The sequence below is a fragment of the Pseudophryne corroboree genome, chromosome 4, assembly GCF_028390025.1.
Source record: "Pseudophryne corroboree isolate aPseCor3 chromosome 4, aPseCor3.hap2, whole genome shotgun sequence".
Lineage (NCBI taxonomy): Eukaryota > Metazoa > Chordata > Amphibia > Anura > Myobatrachidae > Pseudophryne > Pseudophryne corroboree.
This window is the reverse complement of record NC_086447.1, coordinates 565138415-565157787: the sequence shown is the minus strand read 5'-3', so window position 1 is coordinate 565157787 and position 19373 is coordinate 565138415. Positions and strand designations below refer to the sequence as shown.

At 43.6% G+C, this 19373-nt stretch overlaps 1 protein-coding gene across 2 annotated transcripts in view; it reads right to left on the bottom strand.

Moving 5' to 3' along the window:
* Positions 1-19373, bottom strand: part of HECA (hdc homolog, cell cycle regulator) — a 146175-nt gene that overhangs the window by 870 nt on the left and 125932 nt on the right. The window contains exons 4-5 of one of the 2 annotated variants that reach the window (XR_010176072.1): positions 10665-13372; positions 1-2664 (exon numbers count right to left, since the gene is read on the bottom strand). The exon at positions 1-2664 is cut by the window's left edge and continues 870 nt beyond it. Coding sequence is in view for 1 of the 2 variants with exons in the window: in XM_063917448.1 (XP_063773518.1) it covers positions 13208-13372 (165 nt within the window). In the remaining variant the exon portion in view is untranslated. Of the gene's footprint in view, positions 2665-10547; positions 13373-19373 lie in introns of those variants that run through there. The other variant, XM_063917448.1, reaches the window with a different exon arrangement.

Genomic DNA, 19373 nt, shown 5'->3' with positions numbered 1-19373 from the left:
AGCGGGGGTGTACATGGTCTGACAGGCTTGTAAAGAATGATGGTCCTTGTTACTGTAGCAATGGGAAGAAGTGTAGGTTTTTATTACATACTCTGACTTCAGCTGATGGTTATGAAAAACGAATGCGTTTCTGTTCGGGGAATGACAAAGGCATTGTCATTTTAGTTAAATAATCTAACTAAACGTTCTCAATGAAAATGAAGCAGTCAGTGTACACCATTCCCTGGAATTATGCAATATCAGAGGTCCCACATTAAGGAATACTGATCAGATAATGCCAAGTGCCAACTTATTACTTTCTAAGGACTGCATAAGGAATTTGTCGCAACCTCTAGAAAAATAGAGGTAACTGAATATCAAAAAGTTGAATAATCTAATCAGAAACCCTTCACCAAAATTATAAGTACTGCATAAAGAAAAATATCAAGACATTCTAATCGTGAGAATGAGCACTGTCCTACACTCTAGCAAGCGTTTCCTATACAAACCGTGGCTGTGGCATCTTGAAGGTATGGTGTCCTGGTTAATGTGACAGTAGCACGAATGATGTTAGTGCCGTTCAAAGTGTTATAAAAGGGTTTCATGCCTACTAATGCCACAGTTGTTGTTAACCTACAGCATTCTAAAACACCTTTGTTCCTTGGCCCTAAGGGTAGTTTGAGGCTTGCTACAAATGCCTATATTTCAAGCTGAAGAATGTATCCCTTGTTTCTGGGTTTATCATTGGGGAAATTTCATTTTTTTTTTTAATTTTTTTAAGTGACCCGACACCAGAAGGAGTAAATCTATTGTGGCTACAATTGGGCACGCATATTGCCAACTTTTCACAATATGCCCTCAGTACTTTAGATGGGTTTAGCTGCTTTGCACAGCTAAACTTTGTTTTTGGGCACAAAATGTGCAAAAAACAATGGGCGCCAGAACAAATATTTGCATATAGCCCCATCTAAAGTTACCGGCGATATGCTGTGCAGGGCGCGGTAAAACAATTGAATCGCTTCCATCATCATCAATGGAGATTCTTAGCACTAGCCAGTTGCATTTCTTTAGCTATACAGAACTATCAGACGTGTTACTAAACTTCAAAGTCATTTCAGTATCAGTAGCGCTATAACCATTGGTGTCACCTATTATTGTGATTTCCACAAGTCCTTTAGCCATTAATTGCTGTAAGATGGGCATAATAATTTTGAAGGTTATTTCATGTATGACAACTATGTAAAAACATTTTTATCAGTAAGTCGCTGTCTGATCTCTTCGTTCTTCATTATACAGTGGTGTGGGGTGACAGAACAGCTGTATGACAATTATATACTAAACTCCTTTACTCAGCTTCGTTATGAATCGACTTCTTTCCACTCACTTCTATATTTGCAACACTGGCATGCCTTGGCTGCCCCAGTTTTCAGATGAGAATTCCCCTATCCAAGGCCCCAACCTCCAATGGTTTCCCTCTTCCATCGGTTCCCGTAGAACGCTTTCCTGCCTCTATACCTTCCTTATGTCTGCTCACCACTCAACATATTTGCCACACGTTAGGCTAAGTTGGGAGTTCGATGAGGGTCCCGTGTGATCACACACAGACTATGGCTCTTGGGAGCCCACACGTATATTTATCACTTCCATTAGATTTCAGGAATTTCAATTGTTTTTATTACACAGAACTTATCTTACCCCATAAGGTTAATGAAATTGGGAGGTCAGGCTACTGAAGCGTGTCTCAAATGCCAGGCCTCCCGGGACACAGTCTGGGATCTGTTATGGAGAAGTACCCTGGCTAATGCTTTTTTGGTATAGGGTTTTATGGTCAATCTCCTCTACTGGGATTCCCCTTCTATTCTTATACATGCCATGCTCTCTAGGGGTTTTAGATGTAGATACCCTAGCTAAATAAACTAGACATGTTTTTAACCTTGGCCAAGGTGTAGCTTGCTCCTGGATATCCATCTCTGGTCCCAAAGTCAGTGCTTTGGTTTCCCAGGTCAATGTTACCCTCACTCATGAAAAATACTTGAATATTACTCAAAATACGGAGTCCAAATTTTACCAAATCTGGAATGGATAGCAACAGCCTAGATACGCTAGGCCTTCTCTCCACTCTCATCTCCGTGATAGCCCTTGCGCTGTTATTTATACGACGGTGTAATATGCTGTTGATTTATGGTTTCGAGGGATGTGGTTTGTTTTATTTCACATGCTTTTGACACTGTATGTTTCTGTTTTTTATGTATGCAGTGTGGGAATATTTACAGATGCTCTCCTTGTATATTACTTTTGTGCCTTTGTCCCCTCAAAAAATTAAGTATATACCTCATCTATGGTTTTTGGCTTAACATATGTATGGCAGGTTAGCTTTTACACCATGGGACTTCAACCTCCAGCTCCAATTTTTTTTACACATCGTTGAGAAAAGAGTCTTTGTTATAAGATACCTAAGGCTAACACTAAAAAGTTGATCGAATATACAATATCACATCATGTCAGTGTAGCTCAGCAAATACTGTACATGTATTGCTACAGTAGTACTATCCATAAATACTAGTTTGACGATTACACACTGGGCTTAGGTTAAGTAAACTGTTTTTATACAGGAACAAAAGAAAATAAGCATTTCCAGCTATTGTTCTGTTTGACTGCAAAGGTTTGTTGGCTCTGAATTTTCCACTGGAATTTAAAAAAAATAAAATAAATTAAAAATAATGTGTAGAATACACACTGTAACTTGCTTTGAAATAGAATAAATGTGTATGAATCACTTCACACTATGCTCCAGCATTAAACCGTAAACAGTATTGTGCTTTTAATTATCTGCTGCAAGTGGAAGGACCTGCGTCAGCCAAATGATGAAAAGAAACAAAAACCATTACATTGTTTCCAATGCGCTGACAGAAAGTAAAAGTAATAAAAGATATATAAATTATCATTCAAGCAACTACTGGCTTCTTGTAACAATCAACATATAATATGCAAACAACATATTATTCATTGAATGAAGAAAAAATAAGAATTTACTTACCGATAATTCTATTTCTCGGAGTCCGTAGTGGATGCTGGGGTTCCTGAAAGGACCATGGGGAATAGCGGCTCCGCAGGAGACAGGGCACAAAAAGTAAAGCTTTACGATCAGGTGGTGTGTACCGGCTCCTCCCCCTATGACCCTCCTCCAAGCCTCAGTTAGGTACTGTGCCCGGACGAGCGTACACAATAAGGAAGGATTTTGAATCCCGGGTAAGACTCATACCAGCCACACCAATCACACTGTACAACCTGTGATCTGAACCCAGTTAACAGTATGATAACAGCGGAGCCTCTGAAAAGATGGCTCACAACAATAATAACCCGATTTTTGTAACTATGTACAAGTATTGCAGACAATCCGCACTTGGGATGGGCGCCCAGCATCCACTACGGACTCCGAGAAATAGAATTATCGGTAAGTAAATTCTTATTTTCTCTATCGTCCTAGTGGATGCTGGGGTTCCTGAAAGGACCATGGGGATAATACCAAAGCTCCCAAACGGGCGGGAGAGTGCGGATGACTCTGCAGCACCGAATGAGAGAACTCCAGGTCCTCCTTAGCCAGGGTATCAAATTTGTAGGATTTTACAAACGTGTTTGCCCCTGACTAAATAACCGCTCGGCAAAGTTGTAAAGCCGAGACCCCTCGGGCAGCCGCCCAAGATGAGCCTACCGTCCTTGTGGAATGGGCATTTACATATTTTGGCTGTGGCAGGCCTGCCACAGAATGTGCAAGCTGAATTGTATTACACATCCAACTAGCAATAGTCTGCTTAGAAGCAAGAGCACCCAGTTTGTTGGGTGCATACAGGATAACAGCAAGTCAGTTTTCCTGACTCCAGCCGTCCTGGAACATATTTTCAGGGCCCTGACAACATCTAGCAACTTGGAGTCCTCCAAGTCCCTAGTAGGTGCAAGGCACCACAATAAGCTGGTTCAGGTGAAACACTGACACCACCTTAGGGAGAGAACTGGGGACGAGTCCGCAGCTCTGCCCTGTCCGAATGGACAAACAGATATGGGCTTTTTTGAGAAAAAACCACCAATTTGACACTCGCCTGGTCCAGGCCAGGGCCAAGAGCATGGTCACTTTTCATGTGAGATGCTTCAAATCCACAGATTTGACTGGTTTTAAACCAATGTGATTTGAGGAATCCCAGAACTACGTTGAGATCCCACAGTGCCACTGGAGGCACAAAAGGGGGTTGTATATGCAATACTCCCTTGACAAACTTCTGGACTTCAGGAACTGAAGCCAATTCTTTCTGGAAGAAAATCGACAGGGCCGAAATTTGAACCTTAATGGACCCCAATTTGCGGCCCATAGACACTCCTGTTTGCAGGAAATGCAGGAAACGACCGAGTTGAAATTTCTTTGTGGGGCCATCCTGGCCTCACACCACGCAACATATTTTCGCCACATGTGGTGATAATGTTGTGCGGTCACCTCCTTTCTGGCTTTGACCAGGGTAGGAATTACCTCTTCCGGAATGCCTTTTTCCCTTAGGATCCGGCGTTCCACCGCCATGCCGACAAACGCAGCTGCGGTAAGTCTTGGAACAGACATGGTACTTGCTGAAGCAAATCCCTTTTTAGCAGCAGAGGCCATAAGACCTCTGTAAGCATCTCTTGAAGTTCCGGGTACCAAGTCCTTCTTGGCCAATCCGGAGCCATGAGTATAGTTCTTACTCCTCTACGTCTTATAATTCTCAGCACCTTAGGTATGAGAAGCAGAGGAGGGAACACATACACCGACTGGTACACCCACGGTGTTACCAGAACGTCCACAGCTATTGCCTGAGGGTCTCTTGACCTGGCGCAATACCTGTCCCGTTTTTTGTTCAGACGGGACGCCATCATGTCCACCTTTGGTATTTCCCAACGGTTTACAATCATGTGGAAAAAACTTCCCGATGAAGTTTCCACTCTCCCGGGTGGAGGTCGTGCCTGCTGAGGAAGTCTGCTTCCCAGTTTCCATTCCCGGGATGAAACACTGCTGACAGTGCTATCACATGATTTTCCGCCCAGCGAAAAGTCCTTGCAGTTTTTTCCATTGCCCTCCTGCTTCTTGTGTCGCCCTGTCTGTTTACGTGGGCGACTGCCGTGATGTTTTTCCCACTGGATCAATACCGGCTGACCTTGAAGCAGAGGTCTTGCTAAGCTTAGAGCATTATAAATTTACCCTTAGCTCCAGTATATTTATGTGGAGAAAAGTCTCCAGACTTGATCACACTCCCTGGAAATTTTTTCCTTGTGTGACTGCTCCCCAGCCTCTCGGGCTGGGCTCCGTGGTCACCAGCATCCAATCCTGAATGCCGAATCTGCGGCCCTCTAGAAGATGAGCACTCTATAACCACCACAGGAGAGACACCCTTGTCCTTGGATATAGGGTTATCCGCTGATGCATCTGAAGATGCGATCCGGACCATTTGTCCAGCAGATCCCACTGAAAAGTTCTTGCGTGAAATCTGCCGAATGGAATTGCTTCGTAGGAAGCCACCATTTTTACCAGGACCCTTGTGCAATGATGCACTGTTTTTAGGAGGTTCCTGACTAGCTCGGATAACTCCCTGGCTTTCTCTTCCGGGAGAAACACCTTTTTCTGGACTGTGTCCAGAATCATCCCTAGGCACAGCAGACGTGTCGTCGGGATCAGCTGCGATTTTGGAATATTTAGAATCCACCCGTGCTGTTGTAGCAGTATCCGAGATAGTGCTACTCCGACCTCCAACTGTTCCCTGGACTATGCCCTTATCAGGAGATCGTCCAAGTAAGGGATAATTAAGACGCCTTTTCTTCGAAGAAGAATCATCATTTCGGCCATTTCCTTGGTAAAGACCCGGGGTGCCGTGGACAATCCAAACGGCAGCGTCTGAAACTGATAGTGACAGTTCTGCACCACGAACCTGAGGTACCCTTAGTGAGAAGGGCAAATTTGGGACATAGAGGTAAGCATCCCTGATGTCCCGGGACACTATATAGTCCCCTTCTTCCTGGTTCGTTATCACTGCTCTGAGTGACTCCATCTTGATTTGAACCTTTGTAAGTGTTCAAAAAATTTTTTTTTATTTTAGAATAAGTCTCACCTAGCCTTCTGGCTTCAGTACCACAATATAGTGTGGAATAATACCCCTTTTCTTGTAGTAGGAGAGGTAATTTAATTATCACCTGCTGGGAATACAGCTTGTGAATTTTTTCCCATACTGCCTCCTTGTCGGAGGGAGACCTTGGTAAAGCAGACTTCAGGAGCCTGCGAAGGGGAAACGTCTCGACATTCCAATCTGTACCCCTGGGATACTACTTGTAGGATCCAGGGGTCCTGTACGGTCTCAGCGCCATGCTGAGAACTTGTCAGAAGCGGTGGAACGCTTCTGTTCCTGGGAATGGGCTGCCTGCTGCAGTCTTCTTCCCTTTCCTCTATCCCTGGGCAGATATGATCTTATAGGGACGAAAGGACTGAGGCTGAAAAGACGGTGTCTTTTTCTGCAGAGATGTGACTTAGGGTAAAAACGGTGGATTTTCCAGCAGTTGCCGTGGCCACCAGGTCCGATGGACCGACCCCAAATAACTCCTCTTCCTTTATACGGCAATACACCTTTGTGCCGTTTGGAATCTGCATCACCTGACCACTGTCGTGTCCATAACATCTTCTGCCAGATATGGACATCGCATTTACTCTTGATGCCAGAGTGCAAATATCCCTCTGTGCATCTCGCATATATAGAAATGCATCCTTTAAATGCTCTATAGTCAATAAAATACTGTCCCTGTCAAGGGTATCAATATTTTTAGTCAGGGAATCCGACCAAGCCACCCCAGCTCTGCACATCCAGGCTGAGGCGATCGCTGGTCGCAGTATAACACCAGTATGTGTGTATATACTTTTTATGATATTTTCCAGCCTCCTGTCAGCTGGTCCTTGAGGACGGCCCTATCTATAGACGGTACCGCCACTTGTTTTGATAAGCGTGTGAGCGCCTTAGCCACCCTAAGGGGTGTTTCCCAACGCGCCCTAACTTCTGGCGGGAAAGGGTATACCGCCCCTAATTTTCTATCGGGGGGAACCCACGCATCATCACACACTTTATTTAATTTATCTGATTCAGGAAAAACTACGGTAGTTTTTTCACATCCCACATAATACCCTCTTTTGTGGTACTTGTAGTATCAGAAATATGTAACACCTCCTTCATTGCCTTTAACGTGTGGCCCTAATAAGGAATACGTTTGTTTATTCACCGTCGACACTGGATTCAGTGTCCCTGTCTGTGTCGACCGACTAAAGTAAACGGGCGTTTTAAAACCCCTGACGGTGTTTTTGAGACGTCTGGACCGGTACTAATTGTTTGTCGGCCGTCTCATGTCGTCAACCGACCTTGCAGCATGTTGACATTATCACGTAATTCCCTAAATAAGCCATCCATTCCGGTGTCGACTCCCTAGAGAGTGACATCACCATTACAGGCAATTGCTCCGCCTCCTCACCAACATCGTCCTCATACATGTCGACACACACGTACCGACACACAGCACACACACAGGGAATGCTCTGATAGAGGACAGGACCCACTAGCCCTTTGGAGAGACAGAGGGAGAGTTTGCCAGCACACACCAAAAACGCTATAATTATATAGGGACAACCTTATATAAGTGTTTTCCCTTATAGCATCTTTATTATATATTTCTAACGCCAAATTAGTGCCCTCCCTCTCTGTTTTAACCCTGTTTCTGTAGTGCAGTGCAGGGGAGAGCCTGGGAGCCTTCCCTCCAGCCTTTCTGTGAGGGAAAATGGCGCTGTGTGCTGAGGAGATAGGCCCCGCCCCTTTTTCGGCGGCCTCGTCTCCCGCTCTTAACGGATTCTGGCAGGGGTTAAATATCTCCATATAGCCTCCGGAGGCTATATGTGAGGTATTTTTAGCCAAAATAGGTTTTCATTTGCCTCCCAGGGCGCCCCCCTCCCAGCGCCCTGCACCCTCAGTGACTGCCGTGTGAAGTGTGCTGAGAGGAAAATGGCGCACAGCTGCAGTGCTGTGCGCTACCTTTAGAAGACTGAGGAGTCTTCTTCCGCCGATTCTGGACCTCTTCTTACTTCAGCATCTGCAAGGGGGCCGGCGGCAAGGCTCCGGTGACCATCCAGGCTGTACCTGTGATCGTCCCTCTGGAGCTGATGTCCAGTAGCCAAGAAGCCAATCCATCCTGCACGCAGGTGAGTTCACTTCTTCTCCCCTAAGTCCCTCGTTGCAGTGATCCTGTTGCCAGCAGGACTCACTGTAAAATAAAAAACCTAAGCTAAACTTTTCTAAGCAGCTCTTTAGGAGAGCCACCTAGATTGCACCCTTCTCGGCCGGGCACAAAAATCTAACTGAGGCTTGGAGGAGGGTCATAGGGGGAGGAGCCAGTACACACCACCTGATCGTAAAGCTTTACTTTTTGTGCCCTGTCTCCTGCGGAGCCGCTATTCCCCATGGTCCTTTCAGGAACCCCAGCATCCACTAGGACGATAGAGAAATGATAAACATTCAAGAAATGGTAGCATGACTAACACAAATTGTTAAGTCAATATCACTCTATATTTAGGGTAGAGACTATGGGGTATATTTACTAAGGTGTGAGGTTTTTTTTTAGAAGTGGAGATGTTGCTCATAGCAACCAATCCGATTCTAGCTATTATCTATATTAGGCTCCAATTGGTAATAAAAGCAGTGCGCATTGTGTAACAATTGGAAGATAACCAGCCAGACATTTAGAATCTTCCGGTGAACAACATGTAGCTCCACATGCAGAAGTGCTGATACAGTGTTTGTAGCTTCTAATACAGAGAGGTATCTCCAGCCCACAGGAGTGTGTATAAATCACACTGGTAATGACCAGCATCACCAACCCAGCCATGCAATAAACACAGAGAACAATGTGCAGTTGGCAGACTAATAAAGACGCACTGAGGTATATAATTCCTGGAGCATCTTTAGCCTAAGAAAGTGTGAATATACAGCATCTGTACAGTAGTGTCTCATACACAGAACCTACAACCCAAGGACTGGGTCAGAAAAGTAAAGGTCCTGGCCCATAAATAAAAAAAACAATTAAAAAAATCGATACACCGTTCATATACTCGTATTTCCTAACAGCACAATGGAAAAAATATATATATTTCATATATACACATACATACATGTATATATATATATATATATATATATATATATATATATATATATATATATATATATATATATATATACACACATATATATATATATATATATATATATACACATATATATATATATATATATATATATTACTATAGTGGTAAATGCAGACGTCATCATGATTATCCAAATGAGACAGTTACTCGGAGAGCAGAAAACTAAAATTTGTGGAATTGCCAGTAAAGTTAGCAGAAAATTCAAAACAGAGGTAAATCCACCAGCATGACCACCACAAGTACAGATGTAGCCACAATCGTGCCTTGTAAGGCGAGACTGCATGCATGTCTGGGATGTGCACGCGCCCCATTCGTATGAATGGGAGCGGCAATTGCCGCAGCTCAGCACCGCTAGGAAGTGCATGTTCAGCGCAGATGTAGCCACAATGAGCATGGCTACATCTGTACCAATATCTTCAATGGTCCTCTACTCAATATTGCTTCAATTTATAATGTGTCGTCGCCCATGTATGATGTCAGGGCTGCAGTGAGGTGCTACCCACTACTAAATAGAAAGAATAAAAGTCACCCTTGAGACTACCTACCTTTCCTCTATTGTAAAAATTAGCAGAAGATAGGCATTAAGCGTTAACATGAAAAAGGTCTCTAGTTACTTATATTGTCGCCAAGTTGTTTGTTTCTATAGAAACACCATGAAGGAATTTTACCCCTCTTCCAACTAGTATAGCATTAGGATCCTTATACCAGTAATGCCCGACTCAAATTTCAGGTTTAGCAGGTGACAAAAGAAATGGCTTTCTTCTAGAACATTCTATTTGGTGGAGGTGTGGTGTGGGCTTGTTTTAAATGCATCATCTGCAAAGCGCCTTTCAGACTAACTGCAGCACCCCATACTGTATGTATTTTTTTTCCTTGCAGCACTAACCAGCATATGATAACCAAGGAAGGGTAAGACCAATAAAACTTCAAGATGTTCAATTTAACAGGATCAGGGTGGTAATAATGTGAACATTTCAAAACTGCACACACTCAATTTTACATACATATGAACCTATTACAAAGCTACAAATACTTTCTTCTTAGAAACCTATAAAACCACTTTCAAATAAAGTTTGCACCATGAGAACATACCGTAAATGCCACTTTGACAAAAATATTTAAACCAAATTCCTAAATCTCTGTTCACCAGTGCTTGTCCATTAAATGCAATATGATCATTTAGAAAGGTTTAGCTTTAAAAAATTGGTATTGGTTTTTGTCTTTTCATGTAGATGAACCCAGCCAAACCTCTAATTAATGCAACAGGAAGCCTCAAGCCCCTTTATTACGCACTTTGTTTGCTCTTGAAGTAGAAAACATGTATTTTTTATCTTTTATTTCAAATATTAAATGGTAGAACTATTATCTTTAAAGAGCGAGTAATCTCAATACATACATGGTTACCGAAAAAGAAATAAAGGTTGATCTAAAAACGTACCCTGTACATTGGAGCAGAAATGTACTTTGCCTTATGGTGTTTAATGTTACATACAATTTGTCTATTTCCTCTGATCAGCTAAACTGAAAGGCTATCTGCAGAGTGCTTACACAGGCGGATCGCTTTCTCTCATGTTGCAACCTGGAAAGCAAATCGTCAACAACATAAGGAAATTATTATCTGCAAATATTTTAAATGACCTCATGTTAAATTGTTAGGTGTATTAGTTAAATGCTGTTTTCGTACTAAGCACCACACTGAATTTTATGGTTAGGGCTCCATTGATTCAATAGAAGATTTCAGCTAATTATTGCGGATGTCATGGAGATCTGGAAAATATTGCCCACTAAGCCACTTCTACTTCAGTAGATAAGGACAGGCATGGCTGTACTATTGGGGACATCTAAGCAGTGTACATTGCAATGTTGCTGTGCAGCTGTGTATAGGATCTAATGTATCCACTAAAGCAGACTTCACTACCGTGAGTTCAGAAGATAAACTAGTCAGATCGGATTATTCTGCAGGACTTGCTACCACTCCATCCCTTCCCATAGTAAAATAAGCAGGCATTGTAGGTGTAAACCCTCCCCTTGTTGTAGCTTTAAACCACAAAATTATCACTGCAGGTTGTGTAATTAATATACGTATATTTTATACTTCATTTTCTGCAAGCAGAACAGTGAACCTTATTTATTAGGAGAATAATTATACTCAGTACCATGGTTAGAGCTATTTCGATATTTTCAATGCATTGTAAAATATTTTTGTTCAATATTGCACATGATATATTGTTTAAAAGAAAAAGCTAAACAATCTAAAACAGTGTGATGATTTACTAAAAAGAATTTTTTTTAAAGAAGCAGCATACCCTAAAAACCTAAACTGGAAATAAAAAACCCACCCTACTATTTGCAAAGCTTGCCCAAATGCAGCTCACAGACTGCAGATAAGGGGGACTTTTTCTTCAAAGAAATCCCCCCAAAATAACCTGTTTTTAGGGTGCTGTGGCAATGTTAACTCATAGGTTTGACAACTTATTCCAGATTCTATGAGTTAATGCCAATTAACACAGTAATTTACCGGTTGAGAAAAAGGGTATCTAATTGAATAGCCCCAGTTGTTAAAGCCTGCGGCTACCACCCTTTTCCACATGCGGTAAATTACTGCATCAAGTTGAATACCCCCTTAAGAGGATGATTACATATACCAAAATGCTGCATATCTTAGCAATACAGTTTTAGAATATTTTTCATTCCGTTTCCCAATTGTACTGATAAAATGCACTAACACATGGAAATACACGTCTGTAGTGTTATTCAATTTTAAATATGGCATTCAAAGTTTGGAATACAAATTGTGATAATGCGAAAAAAAGAATCCTTATTCCATTTTAACTCTGTTTCTATGTTCTCATTAAATGCTGATAAGTGTGAACTATTCCATAAAGAGCTGATTAGCTTTCAATATAATGATTTTAAAGATTCAATCTAGCCTGTTTATTTTTAAAAACAATGTGTTGGTTTCCAAATGCATCAAATTTACATTTGTAGGATATGATTAAAATAAAGCATCCAAAAAGAGAAATCATCAGTGCTCTCCAATAGTACAATATAAAAACATGAAATATTTGATTGGTTTCAAACGAGAAGACATATCTAACCCAAAATGTAAAGAGTTGTGGGTGAAATTAGGGGACCTAAAATAATATCCCAAATTGTATTATTAGAGTATTATAAAACAGTAAATCTACTGAATAGTCAAATCAAATGGACGGCCCCCAGTGGACTTTGTAAAAAAAAATTTAAAACCTTTTCCTACTGAACTTTTAATTCATATGAATAGGTAGTTCGTAGGGGGCTTTACCAAAGCAAAAAAGGTCAACACAAACCGTAATAAGCATCCAGTGACCCGCCAGATACATTGAAAACTATAAAATGAAAGTCTCTATTTTAGGCCATCCAATTCAACACAAAATCACATTTTTCCTTTTTAAAAAGAAAGACTTTAAAATGAGAAAAATACATGATTTCATTTTGCACACTACCAGTGAAGGTGTTTAAGAAGTATGATCATTTTATACCAATTCAAAATATATAAAAAATGCTATAACAGTTTGACCACATTTCTCTAATTAGAACAAAAATGCTAATAAAAAAAGCAAATGGCTTAAAATATCAAATTTATTGTTAAAAATATCTAAATTTACTTTGGTGGAATTTTTTTTTTTAAGTGCTTAGTCAATCAGGACAAATTTTATATAGAAATTAGAGTACTATGCCCAAATACTTAAAAGATGACAGAAAAAAAAATACACTTTGCTGGCATAGATTTACATTCACCCGTCACATTTTCATTTTACATTTCCCACTTAAATTCGGGAAACTGTAAATACTATATACAGTTTTAGTAACACAATTCAAAGAAAAAACGCTGCAATTTTTTTGAATTAGAAAAGGGTTTTTTTTACAGAATATTTCCTATAAAAAGATATATAACAAAGTAGTAATACCTATAAAATGGCTATTACTAAAACAAAGCTTTCGTCAATAGGCCTCTAGAACTTTAAATGAGGAAAATGGCTTCACAAAATGGTAGTCTAAATTCCCACAGTGAGGGCACTGTTGAACGTTGCTGTATTCTGAGAAATAACGCATTCCAATGCGTACATCAATGACTGGCTTCCCACAGTGCTTGCAATTCAGACGGGCCTGCAATAAACAAAACATTTATATGTACTGTAAATATTGCCATTTAGAAAAAAAATTGTAATGAAATGAAAAATGAAGTCAAGTATCATATGTTTATGGGCATAAAGTAACATCAAATAAGCTTCTTATTTTAATACATATAATTTCTCACTAGTGAACATAGAACTAAAAGTTTGATCATCAGGGCCACGGAGGTCTACATGGTGGCCACCTACTAGACCATGGAGTCTCTATATTGAAATTTTTCTTAAACAACTTCACTCAGGATGTCTGCCAGTGTCGAAATCTGCACTGATCTGAAGGCACAGGCTGACACGTATAGACGTTTCCTCATACCTCTAGCCTTAATACGCCATGCAACGCAAGATGTTTGGCATGAGTAAGCCGGCAGTTCCCATGCAACTCTGCTAACGTTGGGCATCTTTTTTTTTTTGCCAAAAATGGATCTCATAGGCATCATTATGCAAATAAGATGCACAAGACAACGCTGTGTGCAACTGTGGCAAACAGCGTCTTCTTGTGCATCTTATTTGCATAATGGTGGCCACAAATAGACCATGGAGTCTCTATACGAGTCCTGGAAGTGATGATATGACCCCAACAGAGCCCTTATCTCAACATCATCTAGTCTGTCTGGGATTACATGAAGAGGACACAAGGATTTGAGCATGCCTACATCTAAAGAAGAACATCCCTGACAAATTCCTTCAAAAACAGTGTTGTGCATGTACCTAGAAGAAATGATGCTGCTTTGAAGGCAAAGGGTGGTCACACCAAATATTGATTTTATTTAGATTTTGTTAAATGATAAAAAATAAACTATTATAACACTGTAAAGCATTCTTATGCTAGCCATACACCAGGACGATATATTTCCAACCAGCCAACTAGTTGGCTGGTTGGAAAGATAATCTGGCAGTGTGTGGGAGCAAACGATTATCAGCCGTTTGCTCCCACACGCTAAAAAACGGTCAGAAACGGTCTGACCAACTAGTTGGGAAAATCAAACCTGTTTGATTTTCCCAACCAATCGTTCAGCTGTAGGGGAAAACTTCCCCCCAACTGAACGATAAGTAGGCGGACACTGGCTGCTAGTGTCCGCCTACTTTTGTCTCGTGCTGCAGGTGACCCTCTGTGCCCCATACCCCTCCGGCCACCTCACCGCCCCAGCCGCAGTGACCAGCCACCGCACAGCCTTCCGCACCGCAAATTAACCCCCCTCCGCCCGCCAGTCCCTTTCCTCCGCCGGCCGCCCCATCCATCCCGCCAGCCTCCCTCAGCCCTGCTCAGCCCGGCACCGCAAATTTACACCCCGCCCGCCAGCCTCCCTCCGCCTGCACCGGCTGCCACACCGGTAATTCACCGCCCGGCCGCCAGCCAGCCTCCCTCCCCCGCATCGGTAATTCACCGCCAGCCAGCCCGCCCGCCAGCCACCCTCCCACCCCCGCACCGCTAATCAGCCGCACCCCCCGCACCCGCACCGCTAATTCGCCGCACCCCCCCCCGCACCGCTAATTCGCCGCACCCCCCCCCCCCCCCCCGGCACCCGCACCGCTAATTCGCCGCACCCCCCCCCCCGCACCGATAATCAGCCGCACCCCCGCCGCTAAATCGCCGCACCACCCCCCGCACCGCTAATTCGCCGCCCCCCCCCCCCCCCCCGCGCACCGCTACGGTAGCACATCACTGCTGCCGGGCTGCCGCTGTCACAGGACACCCAGCAGTGGCACCCCTCCCGCGATACCCCACGATCGCGGCACCCCCCGCACCCCACCCATGATTGCTGCACCCACGCACGCCACTCCCGATCACTGGCACCCCCCGCATATCACCCACGATCGCGGCACCCCCCGCACCCCACCCATGATTGCTGCACCCACGCACGCCACTCCCGATCACTGGCACCCCCCGCATATCACCCACGATCGCGGCACCCCCGCATATCACCCGCGATCTCGGCACCCCCGCATATCACTCGCGATCTCGGCACCCCCCGCATATCACCAGCGATCGCGGGACCTCTGCTCCCCTCCTGCAGTCACTGCCCCCCAAGATCGCGGCACCCCTTCCCCCTCACCACCACCAGGGCCAGCTCCAGCCCGCACCGGCTCCCGCACCGCTAATTCACACCCCCCCCCCCCCCCCCCCGCGGCCCCCCTCCGCCAGCCTTCTGTCACTTCAGACGCGCACGGAGACAATCAGGTGAGTGCCACGGAGTGGCGCTTCCTGATTGGCTGAAGAGACACTTCTGTGACAGCTGTGACCGGGGTGTCTCTGCATTCGTGGAAAGGGTTCCCATGTGTAAACATGGGACCCCTTTCAGTCCGTTTGGTCCGGGTGTTCGGTTTGTTGTTTTGCCAAGTACGTGGATTATAATCTGGACCCTGGATCAGGTGAGTATAATTATCTTTTATTTTCAGGTACCCGTGGATTCTACTTGGAGAAGACGACCGACTGCTTCGTGTCAACATAGGTAAGTATGTGTGTGTCGACATGTGTGAAATAAAGTTTTACTGTCACGGTGTGTGTCTCCTGTTTTTACTTGGGTATTTTTTTCCCATTAGAACTACAGGTACCAGCGGGCCCGTTTTTCTCCCGCATGCTGGTACTTGTGGTTCTCCAAGTACCAGCTTGCGGGGGAGGCTTGCTGGGACTTGTAGTACTACTGGAAAAAACAATATTCTTTTAATTTTCTCAAGGCTATCAGCCCCCCATCCGCAGCCTTTGGATGGGGGGGGACAGCCTCGGGCTTCACCCCTGGCCCTTGGGTGGCTGAGGAGGGGGACCCCTTGATTGAAGGGGTCCCCACTCCCCCAGGGTACCCCGGCCAGGGGTGACTAGTTGGATATTTAATGCCACGGCCGCAGGGCACTGTATAAAAGTGACCCCCGGCTGTGGCATTATCTGTCCAGCTAGTGGAGCCTGATGCTGGTGTAAAAAATACGGGGGACCCCTACTCTTTTTGTCCCCCGTATTTTTTGCACCAGCACCAGGCGCAGAGCCCGGTGCTGGTTTTAAAAATACGGGGGATCCCCTGTCCGTTTTTCCCCCGGATTTTAGAACCAGGACCGGCTCGAAGAGCCCGAGGCTGGTTATGCTTTGGAGGGGGGACCCCACGCAATTTTTTTTCAGGTTTTTCCCATTCCTTTAAAAAAAAATAATAATAATCTTTTTAAAAATATATAAATAATACTTGTGCCTCCAAAAAAGACAAACCAAGTACCTAATCCCTTCTAATATAAATAGATATGCTATTACCCACCCAAAAAAAACACCAAAAAAAACATGTTTTTAAAAAATTTTATTAGATTCCGCCAGCAAAGTGTGGCGGACTGAAAATGACCGAAACCGAAACGTTAAGCTGTCAGAACAGGGTCACGTATGTTCTTGATTTTTGAAAAGTCCTAGAGTGCCGCCTATCGTTTGTGATATGTTTGCTTTTTGAAGCTCAGGAGGGCACCAGGCAAGCTGTACATTTTACTACATTGGGAGTGCCGAATATCTACATCTGGTATATATAATATATATATATATATATATATATATATATATATATATATATATAATTTGCCTTGGCAGTCCAACCATGCTGGTATCCATAGTTCAGTATAAAAACAAGTAAATCTAATAAATGTATGGTGGTGAAAGAAAAGCCCAGTTTCACTGAAAAAAAGACAATTCTGCATGTTTTGAAATGAAAAAAACAAAACAAAACTGAAGAACTGTAGGAAGGCACTGTCTTGCCTACTTCGGTGACATCACAAGTTGGACAGAAGTTGGAAGGTTGGTTGGTCTGATGAAAAGTTGGTTAGATGTGTGGAGCACTGGTAAAAAGTTGGTGAGATGTATGGGGCACTGTTTTAGTTGAACAGACAAGTTGGATGGTTGGAAGTTTGGAGTGTTGGAGAAAAGTTGGTCTGATGTATGGCTAGCTTTACTTTGCAGCGTTTTTATCCACACCTGCCTAACTTTTGCACAGTACTGTAACTCATTCATAAAAGTCAGAGAATACACCTGCCTACACTGTCATTTCCTTCTAATTTGCATTATTATACAGGTGTGAATTACTTCTGTGTTCCTTCTCAAAGCTTTCCCCCTTTAGTATACCACATTCAAACTAAGTTTACTTGTTTCACATCTCAGCCTTTAAAAGTGTGGCCCTTTCAGAGCCATGCAATGTTAAAGCACAACCACAAACTAAGTTTCAGAAAAGTCATGCCACCAAAAAAAACATCCAGTCTGGGTCGCTGCTCCTCAGTAAGAGTGGCAAGACGTAAGGCGACTTCAGAGAAGTACAAGCATGCTTGGCAGATCAAACAGAGAGACAAGCAGCCACTCAACAGAGAGAATCACTCAATGCAAGGCAAGCTCTGTTGATGCTGCTAGCTACCCAGGGCCATGGAGTGCCCAGCTGCAAGACAAACACGTCAGCCAACTGATGCTGGCTAAGACATAGGGCAGAGGAGCACCCGGTATGTGTTGCTGTGAAGGCAAGGTGAAGCTCCCACCACTCTTGGACCCACCTGAGCACTTGAGTCTCTGATTGATAGAACACACAATAAATAAAAAGTGTTTTGCTCAAACATTCCAAAATATAACTCTGCTCTCCAAATTACATTCTTTGGATCAAGAGGTCCAGTGGATGAGTCAACATACATGTATGGAAAATTTCAAATTCATGGTCAAGTCTACCATCGAGTAGGATCACTGCTGAAACTTTCCAATTAGAATCATACTTTCCTTCAAATTTACTTAATTGGAGATGGGAACCAGGAAACAAAACGACAAAGTGAAAATATTCCTGGCATTTTTTTCCACATAGTCTTTCAGTTGCAGGAAAAGTTGCATGCTACCAATAACAAGTGCTTTAAGAGTGCCTTAGAAAACATGCCATCAGATGATCTCATCTATGCTGACAGGACACCTACTGGCAAACATCAAAATCGATTCAAATCTTCAACCCAGGCAATGCCGGGTAACCCAGCTAGTACAAAATAAAAGGGGGATTGACTTAATGGCATAACCCTATGTAAAAAATAAGATTTTACTCACCGGTAAATCTATTTCTCATAGTCCGTAGTGGATGCTGGGAACTCCGTAAGGACCATGGGGAATAGCGGGCTCCGAAGGAGGCTGGGCACTCTAGAAAGATTTATGACTACCTGGTGTGCACTGGCTCCTCCCACTATGACCCTCCTCCAAGCCTCAGTTAGGACACTGTGCCCGGACGAGCTGACATAATAAGGAAGGATTTTGAATCCCGGGTAAGACTCATACCAGCCACACCAATCACACCGTATAACTCGTGATACTATACCCAGTTAACAGTATGAATATAACTGAGCCTCTCAACAGATGGCTCAACAATAACCCTTTAGTTAGGCAATAACTATATACAAGTATTGCAGACAATCCGCACTTGGGATGGGCGCCCAGCATCCACTACGGACTACGAGAAATAGATTTACCGGTGAGTAAAATCTTATTTTCTCTGACGTCCTAGTGGATGCTGGGAACTCCGTAAGGACCATGGGGATTATACCAAAGCTCCCAAACGGGCGGGAGAGTGCGGGTGACTCTGCAGCACCGAATGAGAGAACTCCAGGTCCTCCTCAGCCAGGGTATCAATTTTGTAGAATTTTGCAAACGTGTTTGCCCCTGACCAAGTAACAGCTCGGCAAAGTTGTAAAGCCGAGACCCCTCGGGCAGCCGCCCAAGATGAGCCCACCTTCCCTGTGGAATGGGCTTTCACTGATTTAAGATGCGGCAGTCCAGCCGCAGAATGCGCCTGCTGAATCGTGTCACAGATCTAGCGAGCGATAGGCTGCTTAGAAGCAGGAGCACCCAGCCTGTTGGGTGCATACAGGATAAATAGCGAGTCAATTTTCCTGACTCTAGCCGTCCTGGAAACATAATTTTTCAAGGCCCTGACTACGTCCAGTAACTTGGAATCCTCCAAGTCCCTAGTAGCCGCAGGCACCACAATAGGTTGGTTCAAGTG